General features: G+C 42.5%; 1 protein-coding gene across 4 annotated transcripts in view; it reads left to right on the top strand.

Moving 5' to 3' along the window:
* Positions 1 to 952: 952 nt before the first annotated feature.
* The window catches only part of RB1 (RB transcriptional corepressor 1), a 189,150-nt gene continuing 165,507 nt past the window's right edge, over positions 953 to 24,595 (top strand). Inside the window, exons 1-3 of one of the 4 annotated variants that reach the window (XM_030565029.1) lie at positions 953 to 1,224; positions 3,496 to 3,613; positions 11,805 to 11,920. In XM_030565029.1, coding sequence (XP_030420889.1) covers positions 1,124 to 1,224; positions 3,496 to 3,613; positions 11,805 to 11,920 — 335 coding nt within the window. In that variant the 5' untranslated portion in view covers positions 953 to 1,123. Of the gene's footprint in view, positions 1,225 to 1,454; positions 1,842 to 3,495; positions 3,614 to 11,804; positions 11,921 to 24,595 lie in introns of those variants that run through there. The other 3 variants (XM_030565036.1, XM_030565045.1, XM_030565055.1) reach the window with 3 other exon arrangements.

Raw genomic sequence — 24,595 nt, 5'->3', positions numbered from 1 at the left:
TGTCTTTGATGCTATATTTACAGTCAATATAAGACATTGCTCTCATGAAGATCAGGGGGTGGGAGGGGAAATTCAATTATAATATATAATGAAGACCTGTAAAACTTTTTAAAATTTGTTGTTTTCCCGCTTGTTGTTTACGTCCAAAATAGCATGAATATAAAGCCTGGTCTCCTTTGGGTCTGCTGGAGGACTTCTTGGCCTCTTAGTGGAGTGTATTGTGAGCACAATTCCCCTATTTGAAGAGCTGTCAGTGTCAAACCTTGGACAAAGATGTCACTTCTTCCACGGGGCCAGTAACCACTGGTGTTACATGACAATAAAAAAACCCGTGTCTGACAAAATGGGTATCCACCCAGGAAAGCTCATGCTCCAATACGTCTGTTAGTCTATAAGGTGCCCCAGGACTCTCTGTTGCTTTTTACAGATCCAGACTAACACGGCTACCCCTCTGCCAACCGACCCCAGACCCCTTCAGCGGTTTGACTCTGGTTCCCTTCTCCACGCCACCTCTCTGCTTTCTGTCTCGTTTCTCCATCACCTGCCGCGGCAGATGAGATTTACACTTCTCATGCTCCAAACTGGCAGGAAAAACTAACTGACCAAAAGGACCAACGCCTGCTGCGCCTCCCCCGGGCGGCAGCAGCCAGGAGCGCCCCAGCCCACACAGGAGGAGGAGTCGCCGTTAAGGCGACAGTCAGGGCGAGGCCCAGCTCCTAGTTACCGGCAGGGCTCAAGCTCAGGCAGCCACTCCACCCGCTGGGACGCCCAGACAACACAGAGACGGCAGCAGCTCCCCCATTGGCTAAGAAAAGCGGGTGAGCTTATTGGCTGAATGGCTCGCGCTGGAGCTTCTGTTGCCAAGACTCTGAATTCCTCTTCCGGGTTCTCAGCCTCATTCTTGTACGCAGGCGCCGCCCCCTTTTGAATACGCTCTGGCTCTCCCTGCTCTGAAACGAGCGAGGGCTGGGAAGTGACGCGAGTCGGACGTGACGTTTTTCCCGCGGTTTGAGCGGTTGTGGCTGCGACGGGGAACCGGTTTGTCCGTTTCCCTTCTCCCCGCCTCGGTGGACGTTTAAACTTCTGACCCGGCAGTTGCGGTGGCTCCGCGCGCGGGCCCGACATGCCGCCCAAGCCCCCCCGGAAGGGGGGAGCCGCCGCCAAGGGCCAGCGAGCCAGCCCGGACCGCGGCACCGGGGGCACCTCACCGCCTGCCGCCGCCAGGTGAGAGTCGCAGCGCCCCTCTCTCGGCCAGCCGCCTCCGCCGCCTCTTCCCAGCCCGGCATCCTCGGCGCCCCGCTGCCTGCCCGGGGCTCTAGCTCCGGCGGCGCTGCCACCTCCTCCCGCTGCTTCGGGCAGCTCCGCTCGGGCGGACGCGGAAGCTTGTCGTGTCCCGGGCGTGATGGCTCAGGTGGCGCTCCCGTGCCAGAGGTTTCCCTGGCTGTGTAGACGCAGCCGGCGCCGCTGTCCGCCAAACGGACAGTGTCCTCCAGGTGGGAGGCTCCCTTAGCCTGGCTGGTGCTGCACGTGTCAGCTGTGGGCAGCTAAACACCCACCTCACCGGCGTGAAACGTAACGGCTGCAGACCTGGCTCTGACTGGAGACACGTGTAGTGTCGAGTGTCAAGCAATTAATGCTGGTGTAACCTTAAGTGTTGACTTGTTAACAGCTCAAAGAGTCGGGCAGTGCAAACCCAGAATGTAAGGCTGGGGCCTACCTGGGTTCCTGATCACTTCCAGCTTTTTGGCCCCCATGCTTCCCAAGGACAGCTCCAGCCTGGATAGTGTGAAAAACTGCCATCTGTCTTAATTCGCTACCAGTAGCGGTTACTGATACATAAGGTATTACAAAAAACCCTGCTATCTAGTGTAATTTGCTTCCAGTAGCAAGTTATTGATATTGAACTATTATCTGATCAAATCTTCTAAGGGAACACGGATAGCAAATTGTTACAAGTAATAGTTACTGATGTGTAAGACTGTTCTTATTTGCAGACTTGTCCTAATTTGCTGCGTCTTGCCTTTCCCATCTTCTGGTACAGAAGAAAAAGTGAGAATGAAAAATTCCAAATTAGAAATCATGGTAAAAGTCATTGCTAGTGCAGTACTAGAAACGCAGATATTAATGCTAAAACTACTAGCAAGTACTTATACATATTTTCAGTGAGTATTTGTTGTTAAAATATAAATTTAATATCACAATTACATGCATCTGCACAATAGCAAAGGTAAATGATGAGGTGCTAAAAGTAACTTAGGGAATCCCAGCAGCCGGTAAGACAAATTTGTGAACTGCTATGAGACTTTGTGGTCATATATACTGATAAGTGAATCTTAGTTTTTGAGGGGGTATAGGTAAAATACTTCACTGATTCAAGTCTCCTGCAGCACCTCAGTAGGTTACATCAGACAGAGGAGCTGCAATGACTAGGCATTGGGATGCCTGTGCCTTTAAGAACCCAGCCCTGGGAAGCCCATGCTGAGACATATTGTCCCATGGGAGAGGAAATAAAAAAGCCCTTCTGACTCCCCCATTCCCCCCCTGTATTTTTGCAAACACTTGTGTCTCAGTCCACCCGGGTAACTGTTACGCCTTCTGACTGTGCCAGGGTTTTGCCCTCTGTTACCTTCTGGCAGCACCTCATTGGTGGGCTTAACCCCTGGCTCCTATTATCCCTTCTCCCTGTCCCTGATTTTGCTCTTCAGCCCTTATCCTAACCCTGCCTCCAGCTGCTTGAACCCCCCACCCAGTCAATTTCTGACCCCTGCTCACACCCTGGCCACCCCCTCCTCCAGTTTGCCCCCTTTGCCCCTGTTTAACTCCTGCAAAAAGCAGTCCGCAGACTCTGATGCCAAGGAAGGGCAGTGACTTTAGCAGATGTTACTGAGCATTCTCAGTACTCCCTAAATAGCAAATTAAGACAGAGCAGTTTTTCACACTACAAAAGGATTTGCCTCTATCTCTGGTACAGGTAGCTGATGTACATGTATCAAGAATTTCAGGATTAGATTAGAAGTTCTAATGTAAGGCTGGTTCCCGAGTCTTAATTCTGATTTTTGTTAGGGCTATTCCAATCCTGGTACTCTGTTAGTTACTAGTTTTAGGCTATGACCTTCCTTCAACCCATTCCTGGGCTTTTGGTGTTATAAGTAAAGCCCTGCAAATCTGCAGATATCAGCTTTATATCGTGGACTGTGTTTGTGGGTCAGATGCGGATACAAATTCTATATCTGCACAGGGCTCTAATTATAAGTGACTTCCAGGTTTTAGTTATGTAAATATTGTACATTAAAATGGCTAAATATTATTTTCTGTATGTACAAGGTAACTTTTCCAGCTTTTTTGCAGGATGCTCAACAGAATGGGCTTTGTATCTAGTGAAGTGTCAGATATCTAATGTTTTATACTTTATAACCATGTCAGAGATACATTTTCATTTAAAATAACCTGTTACTTATAGACCAGACTAATAGTCTTTTTCACCCTCTCTCCTAGGCTTGAGTTTGGAGAAATTGACTTTGTTGCACTTTGTGACACTTTACGAGTGTCAGACACTGTAAGAGCAAATGCTTGGAAGACATATGAAAAAGTGTCATCTGCTGATGGAACTCTAGTGAGTACTCGGTATAGTTAATGCTCGCAATTATATTTGATTCCAAATACTGAGCTCTGTATCAGTGCTTAGCCTAACGTGTTGCCTTAGCCCATCCAACAAGGAAATTGATAAAAATTGCACATTATTTTAAAATAAAATGCTATAGTACCATCATTCTTATGCAGGTTTATATCAAGATCAAAAAGTACAAAGGTTGCTGTGTGTACATATCGGTATAAATTAACTTGCATAACCTCATCTTTGTTCTATATAGTTGATAAATATACTGATTTAGAAAAAACAAATCTGATTTCACATTTACTGTGAATGATAGTTAAACCAGCACTATGTGAACAGTCAACTCTCCAGACCACCGATTACTACTTATAAGCATTATAATAGTCAGTTTTTTATGGCTTCTGTCTTGTGACCCTTTTTTATCAACCATAGTATGTGAGGGCATCGGTAGAGGATAAAAACAGTAAGAGTAGTCCTCATAAATATAAAAACAGTAGGAATAGTACTAATAAAAACAAACTCCTTTTTTTTTTTTTTTTAAAACACAGCTTTTCAGATTTCATTATACATTAATGTTGGTTCTGTGTCTAGTCATGGCTGAGGCGGCACTTTCATTCCAAGTGCCTGCTGTCTTCCGGCTTTTCTAAGTAGGAGTTAAAAATCTTAGACCTCTGAGAGCCAGAATTAAATTCTGCTGGTCCAAGGTATTGAATTAGTGTCCTTTCTCAAATTACCAGGGCTATTTCCTATTTGCCACTGAAGATCTGGTAAATCCATTTTTCCAAAGAATAGCATGTAGTTTGAATAGATTGAGAGACTTAAAACTAAAGTCACAGACTTCTGTGAGTGGAGACGGGTATTGAAACCATTTATCAAAAAAGTTCTTTGGATAGAAGAATGGAGTAGCAGAGACTGCTTCTAGTCTAGGTGGGCGGGGAGGAGGAGGAAGGGGCTCTCTAAAGTTCATACATGTCAGTAGCTTCTCTTTTCTAGGAGCTGCTATGTAAGGTCCAGAGACAACATTCTGGTAGGAATGTTAGCACCTTTCTCTTCATAGTAGTGGGGAGTTCAGAAACTGGGTTGACTTTACACAGGGTGATGTTCCTGGGCCCTGCTGTTCTATATGACTAGTGTCTTTACTATTCATGTCAAATTTTAGAACCCTGACATAATTAAAAATCAATCTGTCTGTCTTTTTGTTAACAATTAGCAGCTTAAAATAAAAACCCCTCTCTCAGCAAAGCCCGAAACTGCCTTTTTTTTGTGTGTGTGTGGGGCCAGGATTGAAGTCTTAAGCAGTTCCTCTGCCTACACTTAAGAACCACAAATATCAAGTGGAAAGGATAAAAGTTTTTTGTCCTTGTTATATATTGTTAAGTGGAGATGATTTAGTCTTTCAATATGACATCCAGCCTTTGTAGAAGACAAACGTCTAAAAACTAAGTTTCTGGTTATAAAATATTCCAATTATGAACCAGTGCAGTACTGTTCCTGAGTCTGTATACTGGATGAAACAATAGAATTGATATAAACACCTGTGCTGTAGCACAAGCTTGCCACCCAAGTACCGTACCATCTGAGATTATAGATATGTATTGGGCAGCAAACTTGTGTCACCAGAATTGCACCATTTTTTAGCACTCTTGCTTGACTAAGGTTAGCATGTGTATATCTACCTGAAGTGGCAATTACACCTCCAGCTGCAGTGTAGATGTACCTTTACTGTGTCCAAGGTCATAATAGGATTAAAAAAAGGACTAGACATTTATATGAATAATAATTCTATCTACAATTAAACTGGCTAGGATAAAAGCATTTAGGGAGTACAAGCCCTCATTCTCTAGGGCATAAACCAACCACTAACTCAGTGAGATTAGGACAAAATTTCACCCATAGACATGGTACTGCATAATTATCCACTGTGGAGACTTTACATCTTCCTCTGAAGCATGTGGTACAGCCCACTGTCAGAAATATAATGCTTGGCTAAATGGGCCAGTGGTCTGGTCGAGCGTGGACATTTTTACGCGCTAGATTATGCCCTCCTATTGGAAAGCCCATTGGATTGGCCCAGAGGGAGAAACAGTCTGTCAGGTTTCTCCTCTCATACTTTCCCCTGAATTCCTCTATCATGTTCTTGCTGTGACACAGACGAAGTTGGGGATTCAGAACCCAAACCCCTCAGACCTCAGGGAATCTGGCAGAGGCAAAGGGATATACATGTAGAGGCTGTGTGCCTCTACGCTGGCTCAAGGACCCTGCAGAGCCATCCTCTGCTCCCTGCCAGCATGGCTGGCCATGAAATCATATTGCCTGGTCCACTTTTGGGAGTGGTTGCTTTGGGATCCGTGTGATAGGGGTTCCATTGGTGCTGACGAGTACAGAAGGAAACTCTACAGATTCTGTAGGAATGGTGCTATGCAGGTGACCAACTTCAGCCCTCCACACATGGATATTCAAGGGATGATTCCCCAATGTTACTCCTTTGCTAATGTCTGTATTGCCTATACATGAATATCATAGCTAAAATTTCATTAATTTTCAGGGGCAAACCCTAGTCTCTTATTCCAACTGGTTTGCTCAAGCAAGATAAAGTCTGATTAAACAGCCAGTTGTGGACTCCCTTTCAAAAGAGGAATCTCAGCATGGCAGTATCAAAGAGGCAGCAGAAGTGCCTCGTCTCTCTGATCCAGCATTAAGGGTGCATTAGAGAAAAGACAGTGTTCTGAGCACAGCTTATACCAGGTAGATTCCTAGCTGGTAAAATGGCCCCTTGGAAGACATTGCCAGCCAGTTCAACTGACTTTTTTCTAGTTTGCACCAGGGGCCTCATTCTCAACTGGAGCTAGGATCCAGGAGCATAAGAGGGAGTAATTCCCCGTCCCCCCCACCCCCCCGCCCCAACACAGCTGCAGAATTCAGCCTTCACTGTGGGTAAAACAGAACCAATCATAATAAATTTTATTAGATTCAAGCATTTAAGTAGCAATAGTTCTAAATAAGAATCCAAATGAAAAATGAATTTTTGTTTGCAATAGAAAATGCCAAAGAATTTCAGTATTATGTGAACCATTTTAGGACATCCCTTGTATTGCTAGTTTCCTATAAAATAGAAACATTAAAAAAAAAAAGAGTAGAAAAAATATCCTGTGCCCTTGAAAGTTAAATATTAATTTGCCCCATGACAACCATAAACAGAGCGTGTTTGGTCTTACACTTTTGAATAACCTCTTCAGACTTTGTCACATTCATCTGACGAAGTGGGTATTCACCCATGAAAGCTTATGCTCCAATACGTCTTAGTCTATAAGGTGCCACAGGACTCTTTGTTACTTTTTACAGATCCAGACTAACACGGCTACCTCTCTGATACTATAACCATAGTGAAAAATTCTTCAGAAGAATTCACCTTCATTATTTTAGTCTGTTCCACAATTTTTTCCTACTACGTCCTTTTAATGGTAGTCACACTTAGGCCATATCTACACTACCACTTATGTCAGCAAAATTTGTCACTCAAGTATGAAAACACCCCATCACCCCAAGCGACATAAGTTTCATCGGCGTAAGTGGTAGTGTGCACAGAGCTACGTTGGCGGGAGAGCTTCTCACTGACATAGCTCCTGCCACTCCTTGGGGTTGGCTTAATTATGTCAATGGGAGAGCTCACTCCTGTTAACAGAGTGGCTATATGAGAGATTTTGCACTGATGCAGCTGCATCTGTTTAGCTGTGCCGCTGTAAACTCTTGTAGACATAGCCTTAGACATAAATTCAAACACTGGTAATCGCTGAGCACTAATCATCCATTTGAAACATTGATCAGTAGCTTCCAAATTTCAACTAGTGAGAAACAGCCCATTAATAAAGCCTAATATGAAAACTGAAAAATAGAGAATCTATTTTATAGAGAATCTTAGATATTATATTCACTTTCCAGTTTCTGCATTCCAGCAAACCAAACCCCTTAACAGTTTCCAACCCCACCCACTCCCATGTTATCACCTCCTTATCCCCTTTCCTCAAATCACCAATAATTCCATCCAATTTCTTTTCTCTGCTAGAAAGCTTCATAGCTATGCTAGACACTAAAAATCATGGTCTTAATAAAGACACTGGATTTATGGGCACAATCTGTAACCCACTAGCCCCCTTTTTTGTCCTATGACTACAGGAGTGTTAATGGGCCATTTCACCTTGAATGGTTTCTTAGCTTAGAATATGTACTGTCTGTTCAATCTTATATTTAGCTGTGACACTCTTAGTTCCTTTCCCAGACCTGGAGTTGTGTAGCTCAAAAAGCTTGTCTCTTTCACCAACAGAAGTTGGACCAATAAAAGAGATTACCGCATCCACATTGTCTCTCTAGGCTTCTAGACAGTTCTATAACTTGCTTATTACTAGGTAAGATGGTCCAAACAAGTTCCAAATCTTCCTTTAAATGTTGATGAGGTTACTTTAAAAGTATGGCAGCTAGTACCCCAGTTTTATTTCATTGCTAGTTTTAGTTTGTCTTCCCATCTGGGTTTGCCTTGAGACAGCTGGAAGCATGCACATTTTGATATAGATGTTTATTTTTAATAAAAACTTGGTTGCAGTCAAACTGCAAAGAAGTAATTGTATAAAGTTTGTGAGTAGATTTTAGCTTGATCTAAGTTTAGGCATTTTGCCATCTACCTACTAGAACTTGTTCATGTGTACTGGATCAGATATAGTTCTGGCCAGTTTCAAGGAGATTCCTCATCCTGGTTCAACTTCCTCCTTTGATGCCATGAGATCTTAAATTACTGCTTTTGGTTTACTTTTTTCCTGGTTTTACTCTGCTTTAAACTATTCTCCTTAACTCTAAATGACTAAATAAATTTTCAGTATTACCCAAACCAAGGTTCAGATTGCCAGTTACTTTCTCATTGTCTTATCTGATTCACCATTCTGAAAACTCATGAGTAAGGCTAGGTTTATGTCACAGAGGTCATGGAAGTCACGGAATCTGTGACTTCCAGAGACCTCCTTGACATTCTCTTCTTCAGCCCCAGGGGCTGCAGGACTCTGGAGCTGACAGCCAGTGTGACTCTGGCAGGATTCCAGCAACAGGGCCCCCCATGCAAAGTTCCAGCGACAGGTGACAGACTCCTGAGGGGGCCCTTCTTAAGGTTCCAGCAACAGGCAACAGCCCTGCATGGGGAAAGGGGGACGCGTCAGGTGAGCGGCTGGGATGTCCCATTTTCTCTCTGGGAAATGTGGTCACCCTGCAGCTCCCAGCCGCTGTGGGCAGAGGGGCAACCCCACAGCTCCCATGTGGTGGGGGAAACCATGCAGCTGCAGCAGCAAAAGTCACAGATCACGGCTTCCATGAATATTTTGTTTATTGCCCATGACCTGTCCATGACTCTTACTAAAAAATAACCATGACACAATCTTAGCCTTACTCATGAGGCAGAGTATCCAGGGCTTTTTGTCTGCTATTTAAGTGCCTTAATGGCCTGCAAAACTGTGTGGGGAGAACAGTGACAGTGATCCCACTTCATGATAGGTCCAGTTACTAGGTGCAGTAGGAAAGAACCAACAAGGAGAAAGATGTGCTATTTATTTATATTCTAAAACAGCCTGTTTTAGACTTCATGTGACTTTCTTTCTGGTACTCTAATTTAGTAAGGATTTTCTCCATATAGGGAGCCATCTTCGCTAAATAGCAATAAAACCTAAATAAGGGATATCAATTAAAATTTTCTGAGTTTCTCTCCTTAAAATGAGTTTACAGTAATGTGCTCTGAGAGAGTCTAAACGAGAAGCTGATGCTGAACAGAGTTTGTATGCTGAAGCCCCACTTAGTAAACAGGGACCCCATTCTGCTCCAGTATGGCAACTTCCACCTTTTCATGTTCTCTGTATGTGTATATATATCTTCTTACTATATGTTCCATTCTGTGCATCTGATGAAGTGGGCTGTAGCCCACAAAAGCTTATGCTCAAATAAATTTGTTGGTCTCTAAGGTGTCACAAGTACTCCTGTTCTAATCCCAATAAAGTTGTTGAGTTGTGGCTTTGTTTTTTTTTTTTGTTTGTTTTTTTGAGAGTCTAGGGTGGTTTGTTCTCTTATAGAACAGGAACCTTAGTCTGTCAGCTTCACTCTCAACTCTTGCTTAGATGCATAACTGATCTTGATTTGAAGGTACTAGTAGTGCTAACTGCATGCTGATTTTTTTTTTAAATGCAGATCATGGAAACAGTGGGGATGAGAGGAAATAACTCCTTGAGAATGAGTATTTGATATGTTAAAGGAAATAAATTAAGAACCTCTTCATTAACAGTCATCTTTGCACATCTTTTATGCTGCCCCTTGTGCAAGGGCCACTTGCCTCCTTCCCCTCCCCCCAATAAAAACTCTTTCTATACTTCAACTTTCTTCCTAAGAATCTCTTGCCATGATGTCTACAGTACACTGCCAGCTAATGATGGCTAGTCAGGGGTTGAGTGGAAGACTACTGCTATTGAGCTGCTTATTTATCTCCATTAACCAGTCAAGAGTCTGTGCTTACAAATTGTACAACCGGCTAATGTATGTAAAACATGCTTATTACTTTTATCCCTTTTCCCCTTAGTTCCTCCCTCTTGCTTCACCCAACTGTTATGTCGTGTCTTAAATGAAGACCTGTCCCCCTCCAGTTACTTGCAGCTCTCTTCTTCTGTATCTGTAAAGTACATAACACAACCTGGCTATGACTGGTTTCAGCTTACATGATTTTAAAAATCGGTTATCTTCAATTTGTATTATAGCCTTTGTTAAACTTCTTTTGGAAGGGGAAAAGAAAACTTACCATTTTTATATTTCAAAGTTGTGACTCTTTAAGCTGTCACAGTGTAAATGTCTTGTAGGTCTTTTTCCTGACATCTAGGCTATATGATTTTCATGTTTTTTATTTGCTAAATTTGTATTTTGAAAGTAGACAAAGTAATGCAATAACAATTGTTTGGGATTAAAATTCTTGTTTGTAGGACTAAGATTTCTTATGGAAATGTTGATTTTTATGTAGAATTTCTTTTAAAAAGAATTAAAGTAAATTACTAACTCAAACTAACATGCATTTTGAGTAGTAACTTAAGGGTAGCTTCAGTAACACTGCTTCAGTGCTACATTAATTTTTAATATATGTGTAGAGTATCATGTGCTAAAGTACCTTTAGGTTGGCAATTGATGTTCAATTACTAGTTGAAGTCAGTTTTTGAGTTGACTAACAGCCACGCATTGAAATGTCAAGCCCTCATCCTTCAGATTTCCCAGATGCTATCATCGAACAGCTTAGGTCAGACTGGCCAACATGTAGAAAACTTTTAAACTCAGTTTTCTGTGGGAAGTTTAACTCTAAATTTGAGGTTCTGGGAATGGAGGTATATATTGGGATTTTTTGGCTTTAACACTACATGAACCTTTAGTTGCATGCTGGTTGCAAGAGGACTAGCTCCACTGACAAAATGACACTTAACAAACATTGAATTTAGATGGCACTGCTTCTTCAGGTTTGCTTGTCACTGGGAGTTATGTTGCATAGGGAATGACATGAGAATTTGTCAATAGGCCTAATAAAAAGTACAATGGGAAGAATATTCGGGAACATCCAATGGACAGTAGGCAGATCCCAAGAAACTATTGAGTATCAGCATTGCCAAAAACAATTTTAAGGTTTTAAACATCCAACTACTAAGCAGAATTGGCTGCATAACAACATTGTGAACCCTCTTTTCACACAAGTCTAATTATACATTTCCTTCCTTTGTGAATTTGTGCCAACCTTTAAGACTTTTTTTTAAAAAAAAAAAGCTGAAAGGTGTGATCTGTCTTGTCTGCAAAGTTTGAGGCACTTACAGTATTAATGTACCTTCATGAAAATGTATTGCTTATGCATGACCGAAGCACATCACTGTGTTTTTCAGTGGAAAGAAACATCATTCCCATTCTAAGGCTATTTTGACATTTACAGGGAAAATTAAGCTTGCACTGCAGGAATGAGTATTGGAGTGTCTTTGCACTTTCATCTAAAAGATGTAAATATTTGGAACTCTTGACTTGTCCAGTAATTAGAAATCATAGCTTTGGGTGTTTGCTGGCATTTGTTTAACAGAGTAGTGTTCTATATATAATACTCAGGTGATAACTCAAAAGCAAGCTAAAACTGTGTTCTCTCTTCCACTAGGTGGGGTACAGTGAAAAGAAAAAGGACATGTGGGGGATCTGTATCTTTATTGCAGCAGTTGACTTGGATGAGATGACATTCACTTTTACGGAGCTTCTGAAAAGTATAGGTATGAGGTAGGTTTTGTGTGAATTGAAACGCCTGCAATAAACTGGGGGCAGGTAAGATTACCAAGATTCTTGTTTTTATTCAACTCGAGCCTTTGTATATATGACTTACCAAACAAAGGCAGCCATGCAAAGGTTTATCATTTTGATCCAGGCATAAACTATACTGAATCTCTAGCTCTCCCCTTTTCACCAACAAAGTGAAATTCAAATTTTAAATGCATAAATCTGAAATCTCATTTAAGCTTTTTAACAGCTTCCCAACACACTGCTCATTTTTAATGATCTAGCCTCAGTTTAAACTCTGCACCTTTCTACCTGCTTTACAGCAGAGGATAGGTGAACTGTGACATTGGTACTATGACTCCTCAACAAATCTTCAATTGTATTTGAAACCCCGTGTCATAAACAGATAAGAAAAGTTAATAGCACAGAAGTACTTTATATCTTTGACTATAAAGAGTTAACAAGTTCAGTAAGCCTGGCTGTCACCTGACCAGAGGACCAATCAGGGGACAGGATACTTTCAAATCTTGAGGGAGGGAAGTTTCTGTGTGTGCTGTTAGAATTTGGTGGTTGTTCACTCTGGGGGCTCAGAGTGACCAGACGTGCAACCAGGTTTCTCTCCAATCTCCCTGATACAGGCTCTTATAAGTTCAAAGTAGTGAGTACTAGATAGATAAAGCGAGTTAGGCTTATGTTTGTTTTCTTTATTTGCAAATGTGCATTTGGCTGAAAGGAGTTTAATTGTGTATTTGGCTGAAAGGAGTTCAAATTTGTATTTTTGCTGAAAGGATTTTAATTTGTACTTGAATACTTAGGCTGGGAGGGTATTCCCAGTGTCTATAGCTAAAAAAAACCCTGTACCTATTCCATTTTTTTTTTTTTAAATTTACAAAGATAATTTTTACTGTTTTTTTCTTTCTTTAATTAAGAAATTAAAAACTTTTCTTGTTTAAGAACCTAATTGTTTTTTTATTCTGGTGAGACCCCAGGGGACTGGGTCTGGATTCACCAGGGAGTTGGTGGGGAGAAAGGAGGGAAGAGGGAGAGAGAGGCTGATTTCTCTCTGTTAGGATTACTGTCTCTCTCAGGGAGAATCTGGGAGGGGAAGAGAGAAGGAGGGAGGAAGGTGCATTTTCCTCTCTGTTTCAGGATTCAAGGAGTTTGAATCACAGTGATCTTCCAGGGTAACCCAGGGAGGGGAAGGCTGGGAAAGGCAACGGTGAGGGAAAGGGTTTACTTTCCCTGTGTTTAGATCCAGAGGGTCTGGGTCTTGGGGGTCCCCGGGCAAGGTTTTGGGGGGGACCAGAGTGTACCAGGCACTGGAATTCTTGGTTGGTGGCAGTGCTACGGGTTCTAAGCTGGTAATTGAGCTTAGAGGAATTCATGTTGGTACCCCATCTTTTGGACGCTAAGGTTCAGAGTGGGGAATTGTACCATGACACCCCGCTAACTTCTTTAGGGCCTGTGGCTTATGAAATTAAGATAAAAGCAAAAAAATATTTTAATCATCCAGATAATTGTAGAGTTTGCATGATTGTCGTCTTTTGGTGGATGAACTAGATTTGTAATAAATTTTGTCTAATCACTTTTCCATAGGTAGAGCATGTGTATGTATTACTAGACTAGTGGATTGTTCTTGCACTCTGGAGCATTGTATTTACTGTCGTTTTGCTCTCCTGAGATCTGCAGTCATCTTTTATAGACAAAGTGTATAATATGGCTAAAATCAAGGGGAAATATATTAACATTTTTCTTATAAATATTGTAACCATCCTGTGTCATTGTCTTTAGTTGAAATATTTTGGACCACATGGAGAAATACTTGAAAAACAAACAACAAAAAATAAAGCAACAAAAAAAAACAACTTAAACTTAAATTCTTCTCTGGGTAATTGTCCACACAAATTCCACTCATGATGTGCACAAAATGAGATTGTTTTTTGGCTAGCAGTGTCTGTTGGGTCTATGCCTGTGCTCTTATGCCCTCAGGTGGAGGGCATAAAGGATGGAGTGGGGTCTCTCCTGCTCTTCAGTTTTTCTTACTGCCCAAGGGTGCAGGACAGAGCCCTTGGCAGTGTCTGCTTTTCTTGCTCATTGTGTGATTTAGCTTAACTTATAAGAATTAATATAATTAAGTTTGTTTAGGGTTCCTTATGTCCACTGGTTTATGTGGTGTTGTTTTTTTTAAGTAACTTGTCTAGGCTAACAAAGAAAGCTTCTACTCTCCACTCCCCACAGGGACTTAGGATCATAGCAGAAGCTAAATCATTTGGGTTTAATTGCTGTTCCTTATGTGGCCCTGCTATACCAATGAACATATGTCATGGGGGAAGGACATGGAGAGGGTCCAGAGAAGAGCAGCAAGAAGGAGTAAAGGTCTTGAGAATGTGACCTATATAAGAAGGCTGAAATAATTGGGTTTGTTTAGTTTGGAAAAGAGAAGACTGAGAGGGGACATGATAGCCGTTTTCGGGTATCTAAAAGAGTGTCATGAGGAGGGAGAAAACTTGTTCACTTTAGCCTCTAAGGATAGAACAAGAAGCAATGGGCTTAAACTGCAGCAAGGGAGTTTAGATTGGACATTAGGAAAAAGTTCTTAACTGTGTCAGGGTGGTGTTAAACACTGGAACAAATTGCCTAGGGAGGCTGTGGAATCTCCATCTCTGGAGATATGTAAGAGTAGGTTAGATAAATGTCTATCTGGGATGGTCTAGACAGTATTTGGTCCTGCCATGAGGGCAGGGGACTGGACTCGATGATCTCTCAAGGTCCCTTCCAGTCCTAGAAGCTATGAATCTATTACAGGATGTTGTGTGTTTTCTCCAAGTGCCTCCAGACAGGGAGGGAGGCGATACTGAAACTCTCCTGCTGCAGAAGTTGATGCAGGCCTCCTCAAATGGAGATCTTCAGCAAAACCTCAACCAGAAGGTCAGTCCCCTTGTTCAGCACCCTGGTACTGCAAGATACCTTGAAGTGATTCTAGTCTGTAACCTCACATAGTGCCAATATCTGACACAGACCACTTGTGGAGAAGACACTTCTAACCTTGCAGACAGCCGCCTTGGGCTTCGGCTGCTGAATATTGTATGTCAGTATGGGCAGGTAATATACATATGAAAATTGTTGATATGCAGTTGAACACTGCTGTGAGAATTGTCACAGTAGTTCTGAAGTCAACCTTTATGGACAGTCTGGTTTCCTGTCTTTGTGCATATCTTGCCAACATTCTTCCAAAGAGATTCAGCCAGCAATAATATGAGAATATGACTGCACAATAAATGAACTCACTTGCAGAGTTATGAAGATCTCCATATCCCCCTGAGCTGCCACCTTAAGTCTGGGTCTGGTTAGCAGCCAAAACCCACAAAAACTGAGGACTGTCACCAAACAGCAGTGTGAAGGCTGTGAGAAAATAAGCAGGGTCAAGAATCAAGACATGGTCACCTGGCTAAACCGTGCATCATATGATATGGATCACAGCAAACCACATTAGAACATCAGACAGGTATTGCAGTCATTTACTGCACTAATGGAAAACTAAGGATGGTCTGATTACAAATCTGGCGAAGACATCCAAACCATAGAATACCTAGTGAACTGCTTTAAGATCCTTCTCCCAAGGGACAGTTTTGATTGATTCCATATCAGTGGAAGCCATTAACTTTTAATGCTGCTTTTCAAGTTGCCATCTGAAACAAGTGGCCTAGTGAGATACGAATCTGTTCAGAGCTACTTCCCTTCAGAGACCTCACTCATCCACTGTCTGTGGTTCAGGTACCAAAGTCACTTTTACTGGAGAGAGGCTTAGGGAGGCCAATACAAACCCCCTTACTTTTAGAACAGTGGTTTTCAAACTGAGGTGTGAATATCACTAGGTTACGTGAGGCCTCATCGGGGGTATGTGAGAGAAATCCTGTAATGGCAGACAATGTATTTTATTTAGTAAGACTTGGTAATGTAATCATAGGCATATTATGTCCCTATCTCAGATCAGGGTACACAGAAGACTATATTATTTGGAAAGGGGTACTCACCCTAAATAGTTTGAAAAACACTGCTTTAGAGTATCCACATCTGGCCAAAGAGGTGTCATGTATCACAGTCCTTGGTTTGCAGGCAGGTTTCTCTTGATACAACTGTCTCTTTCCCTAGAGAGGGAACATTTCTTTTTCTTCTCTTTCTCTTAACTCAGCAGGGAATCATCTCCTACTTGTCCTGCATCTCACCATGGGGTAGCTCAGTAGGAGTCAGGGAGAGATTTCAGGGACCAGTCAGTGAAGGGAGTTCCAAAAATCAGGACCATACAGAGATACTCCATCTGCTATTCCCCAAGGCACCTTCCACAGCATTACTCATATATGCCCTGGCAATATTGGGCTCCCTGGCGCATTCAGCGCTACTCCAGGAAGCCAGCATCCTCTGTGTCCTAGGTCTCCTTCTCTGAAGAGGTAACAAGGTTAGTCTCCATAGAATATCTTTCATCCATGGCTGCTGGAGGGGCAAAAAGAGGAGAGTCAAGAGGAACAACGTTCTCCAGAGTAGAAGCACCCTGTCCTGGCTTTAATAATCTTTTCTTTGTGGGAGGTGGTGAACCCACGTACATCAGCTTCTGCAGATGAATTTGCAGTTTTCTAAGACATTATAAAACACATGGCAGAATCTTAGATATTCCCCTTGACACTGTACAAGAAACACACATTACTGGACATAGTTCAATCTGCAACTCCGGGGAGATTAATCATGCTGATAAATGACAGTCTGCTGGAACCTGTAATTTGACACACATCTGCATTGACTCTGCCTCTGAGAGTGGACAAAAGAAGTCCTTGCAAAATATTTGAATATTTTTATCAGCATCTTTCCCCTGGCTTGCTCTGGTTGAGATAGTAGAGGACAAAGCAGCAAGGTCCTCTGGAATCCACTGCCGAAGAGGATCCTCAAACGGATCTCTTTTGCTGGAAGGTCTGTTTATCTGCTATCCTCCAAATGTGGGTTGCAAATTACCAAGCTCTGCTGTCAGTGATTTCTTCAGCTGGGACAAACTAATTTTGTGGATAAGCTATTCAAGGAGCATCAAGAAGAATTGAAAGCCCTCCTGGCTGAGGTCCAATTGACTGCTAGAATATCCTTGCAGGCTGCACTGGACACATCTGACAAGGCAGTGCACGCAATTGCCAGAAGAAGACTGTCATGGCTTCAGTCTGCAGGAATCTATTGGAAGGCCTATGCAACAACCAAGGACCTTACATTTCAGAGCTACAACCTCTTTAGCAGTGGCACTGGTGAGGCAGATCATACTCTGAAAAATTCCAGGGCAACTTTGCATTCCTTGGGGCTCTCTCTGAACTCCAAAAAAGAAAGCAGACAACACAACAGCTGTATTTCAAGTGGTGTTCCTTGACTCAGTGTTATGGTCAGCCATCGAAGATCCTCTGAGCCACTGAGGAAGAGGCAGATAATTCACTGGAGACAACCCTCTGCCATCACTTGAGTCTGGAGCTTTGAATGGGCAGCACATTTGTCACCAACATTGGGAACTTGGCTGGCACCTCACAGAATCTTTTTTTTTTATTTTGTTCTACCATGGCAACTGTCTCCCATTTTCAAAAAGCTTGGGGTATGATTACCCTGAACCAGTGGGCCCTCGATCTTAAACAGGGACTATACATCCAGTTTTAGTCCCTTCCAATCACCTTCCCCTCTGCCCATATTCTTCTTCAGGAACCCTTTTCACAGGAGACTGTTGAAGCGGGAGGTAGACTCTTTTTTTTTTTTTTCAGGTGGGAGTAGTGAAGAAAGTGCCACTGGGGTACAGACCCAGGGTCCTTGTTGTTCCCACTCCCACTTTTTTCACAAAGTAAGAGAATGGGTCTCCAACCCCCTGTCTTCATCACCTCACCACCTTCAACCTCCGTTTCAAATTCAGAATGGCAATCTCAGTTTCTACAGTCTGTTTACTAGATCCTGTGGACTGGTTTGTAGCTTTTGACCTGCCAGATGCCTGTTTTAACATTTCCTTACATCCAGCTCACAGAAAATACCTGAAATTCGTGGTATGAACATTATGCTATCTGTATAGAGGCCTTCCTTTTGACCTCTTCATCCGAAAGTTTTCATCACCAAGAAGCTGAATGGCTAATTCAAGGAGAACAGCCACAACAGGTGAGTAACTTGGTACAATCAATCCTAAAACTTCTTACGTTGCTGGGTTTCAATGTCAGAAACCAAAACTAAATCCAGCTCAGAGCACAGAATTCAGAGCTGCAGGATGAGACTTCAGATCAGTGAGGGCCTAACTTCCACAGTGATGGTGTCAGACTGTGACAGATCTCATCAGTCAACTTCATGCCTATCTAAGAACTGTCTTATACTTGTATGCTTTGCAGTATACACTTATATCACACAGCACGCCACACTTCACCTTTGATCCATGCAAAAGGGGTTGAGATCAGTATATCTACCTACCAGATGCTACATGCAGACATGTAATGCCCAGGGATCAAGTGAGTTAGAGTGGTCCAGATCAGTAGTCAGTTCATGCAAGATGTTGGAATTATTATTTATGCAAGGTATTACCACAACACTAATTTAAACATAAATTCCTTTATTAAAACTAAAGGCTGAATGGTATTTATACAATTGCTCTAAACATACCACAAAAGCCTAAATAATAATCAATTTATTGTGTAATGACAGTAATAAAACATTTATAAGTATTTGATAAATATAGATGCAAATAGACTACACCCAGGAATGCTTAGACCCATATTGATTGGCTGCAACTTGGCCCTGCAAGGTATTAGCAATGAACCCTTTAAGAGTTTACTTTTTGAATCCTTTAACAAACAAGTGATGTCATTGTCAATTACTGACTTCAGCTAAAAACCAATTTGAGACAGATTACTCTTATTTCCAGTTTTAATCCAGATAAGATTTACCAAGGCTTTTCCTCCCTATTTCTTCCCCTTTCTTTGCTGACCAACGGTTCTTTGTTTGCATCTGGGTTCACATAGGCCCTAACTTTTGAGATAACAAGGAAGTATATGAGGTGCCAAGGTTCATGTTGGCTCATTCTAAAACAGATTATCTGTCTTATTTAAAACCATCTGCAATAACCTTTATCAGTCAGGGCCTTCTTTTTAGAAACTTCTCGTTTTTTTTTTAAACCAGGAATTCTTTCTACTGCATTCCTTCTGGCCTTAACTCATTATTTTCAAGTCTTTTCTTTATAACACACTATTTTAACCAAACTCAAGCAAAATTTAATTCTTTGATTTTTTTTTTTTTTTATATTTATTCTACACACGGGATATGATAGCCAAGAAAGCTAATCTAAGGGGAAGGTACACTGAGGTATCTGGTGGGGTTGCGTGAGGCAGCAAGGCAGGATCAGGTGGGGTGTCAAGACAGGGTCAAACAGGGTCCAAGTAGCAGCTAATGGGTAATGGCTTGTTGCTCAGACAAGGCCAGAAAGGAAGCAGGGAGTTTGTGTTGGTTACAAGCAAGTCAGGAAGCTGATCATGAAATCCTGGAAGCTGACCCACTGAAGTCTGTGAATACACTGATAATTTGAGTTGGTGTGGCATGACGGCCAAGGCTGCTTCTCAGGAACGCAGTGGGCCTGGGTTTGAGACTGGGGTTTCCTGACAACATGTTGGTCATAATCCCATTAGAAGCCCTCTTTGTTAAACTGGGTGGACAGAGCAACTTCAGATGTGGAGAGGAATTTCCCTAATCCATGTCTCTACTTCCAAAAACCTTGGTAACAGATTCCTCTGTGTGGGGGTGAGTGGGCTTATCTGGATCAACTGGCAGTTCAGGGTTTGTGGTCTCCTTAAGAAGCCTGCTTGCACATAAACACTTTAGACGTTAATACAATTGGCGTGGCATGAAAAGGCTTTGCTACACCTTCAGGAATCAGCAAGTTAAGTGCTGGCTGACAACGCTACAGTAGTGCACTATATTTACAGGCAAGTGGGAGCTAGATCATTCCCATTCTGTCGGGAAGTCAGACATCTGTGTGGTGCATCCTGAACCAGAGCACATTGCTAACTGATACCTGCTGCAATGAAGACACAAGTCCAGGCTCCCTTTCAACACCTTCCTCATCCCCTGGACACTAGGACTCATGTATGCCTTTCCATAGATACCTATGACAGTGAGGGCAAACAATTAGTTTTGAGAGAGCTGGACAAATATATGAATGTGATTGTATGATAGGGTTGCTTGTGATTGTAAAGGGCAGGGCTCAGCAGCCTTGGGCCTTGCTTCTGGTTTGTGTTTGAAACATGCTTCTGGGGATACCCAGACCTGTGAGCCACTGTGTTCTCTTTGACTCAGCAAGCATAAGTTTTGCTGGCGATTAAACTGTCAGTTTTCTTCCATACCAGTCTGTTTTCCTCAGCAGCGAACTCCTCAAGGCTCTCCTGAACCAGACCTTGCCTAGCAGGTGACCGTTGGTGAACTTCAGCTCCTCAGAGATGTTTCTGTGTAGTGCACAGTCCCTACCACTGTGCATTCACAGATGTTAGAGTTTGCTGATCTATTAATAAACTGTCATGAACTTTAACTGGGGTAAATACACCCTTCCCTTCAAACACAGCACTGAATTGGTTTATGGTAAAATTAATAAGTTTATTAACAAAATAGCATGGATTAAATAATACCCAGTAAAGGAGATAAAGGGTAGATGGTTACAAGCAACAGTGAAAACATGCATCTAAGCATGTAAAATGTTATTTAGCACAATAGTCTTTATTCAAGATGGTTTCCGTGGTGGGGATGGGGGCACTCTGCATCTACTTTCTAGCTTTTTCCTGGCCAGGAGCCATCGCAGAAATTAAATTATTTGGTTTCTTTGTCTCATTAATGTGAAGGATCAGGATGGATTCTCTCTCTGTGTTCATTATATTCCTAAGGGGCTGTCTTTGTCTTACAAGTCTGAAAGGCCTCCTGGGGATTAAATCTCCTTGGGAGTGCTGGAGCCATTTTAACTCTACATCTCTGTCTCTCATCAGACTCAGGATAACCCCTGCTGGTTTAGCTTGATAGCTTTGTTTATAGCTAATACATAAATTGAGGTAAACCCACAGTCCTTGGCTAGGACAGACCTGTTTATCACTTTTTACCCAGGCTAGACTTTCTGATCTTAAACTTTGTTTTAGTAACATCATATGGAGAAAATCCACAGCTTCCTATATAACATTAACACACACATTTAACAATTATATCAATAACAAGCATGTTAGCTTCCATATACCACATAAGGCCTATTTTATACAAATATTGCACTAGTGTGTATATGGGGGTGTATCTAGGGCAGGGATTGGCAACCTCTGGCACACGGCTCACCAGGGTAAGCACCCTGGCAGCTGGGCCAGTTTGTTTACCTGCTGCGTCAATAGGTCTGTCCTACCGTGGCTCCCACTAGCCGCGGTTTGCCATCCCAGGCCAATGGGGGTGATGAGAAGCTGCAGCCAGCACATCCCTCGGCCTGCACCACTTTGTGCCGCCCCCATTGGCCTGGGACAGCAAACCGTGGCCAGTGGGAGTCATGGTCGGCCAAACATGCCGATGCGGCAGGTAAACAAACTGGCCCGGCCTGCCAGGGTGCTTTCCCTGGTGGGCCGCATGCCAGAGGTTGCTGACTCCTTGTCCTAACATTTCTTCCCAGATCTGGACCTTAGCATCCAAAATATGGGTGTTAGCATGAAAACCTCCAAGCTTAGTTACCAGCTTGGACCTGGTAATTGCTGCCGCCAGCTAAGAATTATACAGTGCCTAGCTCACTGTGGTCTCCCCAAAACCTTCCCTGGGGGACCCCAAGATTCAGATTCCTTGAGTCTCACAACAAAGGGGAATAAACCATTTCCCTTCCCCCTCCTTTCCCCCAGGTGTTCCCTCCCTGGGTTCCTGGAGAGAGATACAGAAGCAAGCTCCGTGAATCTAAACAAAGGGATTCTACCCTCCCTGTTTCAAGTCCTGGAAATACAAGTACCGAGAGAGCTAATCTCTCTTCCCCCCTCACCCAGAGGGTATGCAAAGTCAGGCTTAGTAAATCTAACACAAAGAGATTTTCCCCCTGACTTCTTCCTCCCACCAATTCCCTGGTGAGCTGCAGACTCAATTCCCTGGAGTCCCCACTAAAGAAAAACTCCAACAGGTCTTAAAAAGAAAGCTTTATAAAAAGAAAGAAAAATACATTAAAAATATTCTCTGTATAAGGTGACAATATACAGGGTCAATTGCTTAAGAAAAAAAAAGTGAATAAACAGCCTTATTCAAAAAGAATACAATTTAACACATTCCAGCAACTACACACATGTAAATACAAAAGAAAACAATATAAACCTATTGTTTTACTATCCTTGTACTTACAACTTGGAAACAGAAGATTAGGAAGCCAGGAGATAGAAAAATCACTCTCAGAGCCGAGAGGGTCAGACCTAAGACAAAGAACTCACACCCAAAACTTCCCTCCACCCAGATTTGAAAAAGTCTTGTTTCCTGATTGGTCCTCTGGTCAGGTGTTTGGTTCCCTGTGTTAACCCTTTACAGGTAAAAGAACATTAACCCTTAGCTATCTGTTTATGACATCCCTGATCTAGGGTATCTGGGATGTCTTCCGTTCCTAAATGCTTATACTTCAGGATTTCAGCGAGCCACATGCGGGGTTTAGAAAGGATTTCCATCCCTCTGTGTATTCTGTTTTTGAATATCCTTCCTTTTGAAGCATCAGGGATGGCCCTAGCTAGAGATAGGACATGGAATGAGGAGGGCCAGTGTTCTGAGATTGTACTGAGCTTATTCTCTGTCTCAGGGACTTGGCTGGCTGGTTTTTGCTCATATGCTTAGTGTCTAACTGATGACAATATGTGGGATTGGGAAGGAATTTTTGCAATGACTTTAGAGGTTTTTGCCTTCCTCTGCAGCTGATGCAGGTTGCTTGCAGGATCATCTGGATATATATAACTTAATTTCCCTGCTGTTATGGAGGCCTCACTTACTGGTGCTCCTTGGCCCCTCCTGTTCTCTGCCTGTGGCAGATAATAGTTCAGTCTCCTGTGGGCTGTAATATTGTGTAATTTTGGTTGTTGGGTTTAGTGTGCAGGTGCTGGGTAGTGTTGGTAGCCTGTGGTATACAGGAGGTCAGATTAGATTAGTGGTTCTCAACTTTTCCAGACTACTGTCCCCCTTTCAGGAGTCTATGTCTTGCATACCATAAGTTTCGCATCACTTAAACTACTTGCTTAGAAAATCAGACATAAAAATACAAAGGGTCACAGCACACTATTACTGAAAAATTTCTTATTTTCTCATTTTTACCACATATTTGTATTCCAAATCGATTTATTTTATAATTAATATTTACATTTCAGTATGATACTTGAAATTGTTTTTCACTTGTGAGCCTTGTCTGAAGCCTGAACCCCAGATGGCAGGGCTGAAATATGTAACTTAGCTTTGCAGGGCTCCCTGGGGTCTGGGGGTCTGGGCAGTTGCCCTGCTTGCCACCCCTAATGCCAACCCTGTACTTACAATCACCCTAAACCTGTCCCATGACCCCCTGGGGGCTGTGACCCACAGGTTGAGAAACATGGATCTAGATGAGCTGAGTCCCTGCCAGAAGATCTCTGTGTACCTCCACGGGTATGTGTACCCATTGTTGAGAGCCACTGGACTAGATGGGATGGTGGTTCCTTCTAGTCTTATCCTCTGAGGGTCCTGATGCAGGGTGTATCATGATAGCCCCAGCATGAGCCAGGCAATTCTGGTATTAGATTTATCTGATCAACACAGACCGCCGTCACCTTACCCATTCCACCTGACAGTCTCTTAGAACAATGACCCAGCATCTTTACACCTGATAGCCTGGTTGCTGGCTGAATGAAGTATACTGAAAGACGCTGTACAGCTGAGGTTCAGAACATTCTACTCCAGAACAGGAAACCTTTTAATCAAATTGACTTACTGAACTAAACTGAGATTTTTTCCATCAAGATATCTCAGCAACAGCTTTCACCACTGACATCTCCAGTTTCAACAGTACTGGGCAACTTGCTTGAAAACAATCTGGACTCTTCATCAACTGAAAATAAGAGTTCATTTTGCAGAACTATCTGTAAGCCATGCTGTCTTCACATCCTCCAGTAACAAAATTCCTGAGGGATTCATGCATGTATTTTCCCCCTGCCTCCTGGTTTGGGTACTGCCTCCCTTCTTTAATCTGAATATAGGACTAGCAGTGGTGATGGGTCCCTTCTTTGAGCCCTTAGTAACCTGCTCCCTTTACCACCTCTCAATGAAAACAGATTTTCTAGTGGATGTTACATCAGCTAGGTGGGTAGGAGAGATACAGGCTTGTATGTCAGGTCCCCTGTCTATGGTATTTCAGAATGATGAGGTTACCCTTAGACCTAACCCAAAGTTTCTGCTCAAGGTAGTCTCAAAATTCTATATAAACTGGTCTGTTCACCAACTGACTTTCTTTCCAAAGCTTTGCATGCTAGACAGTGTCATTTTATTTAGATAAACTAAAATTGTTCAGGAACACACCTAGGCTATTAATGATATTTGACAGTCAATGGGCACCACCATTTGCTCAGAGGTTATCCAGGTGGCTTTTTGACTGCATAAGAACTTATCAATTAGTGAGGAAAAATTCCCTGCCATACTAGT

This window comes from Gopherus evgoodei, chromosome 1, assembly GCF_007399415.2.
Source record: "Gopherus evgoodei ecotype Sinaloan lineage chromosome 1, rGopEvg1_v1.p, whole genome shotgun sequence".
Taxonomy (NCBI): domain Eukaryota; kingdom Metazoa; phylum Chordata; order Testudines; family Testudinidae; genus Gopherus; species Gopherus evgoodei.
Note: the sequence above shows the minus strand (reverse complement) of the source record. Positions and strands in the feature narration are given on the sequence as shown.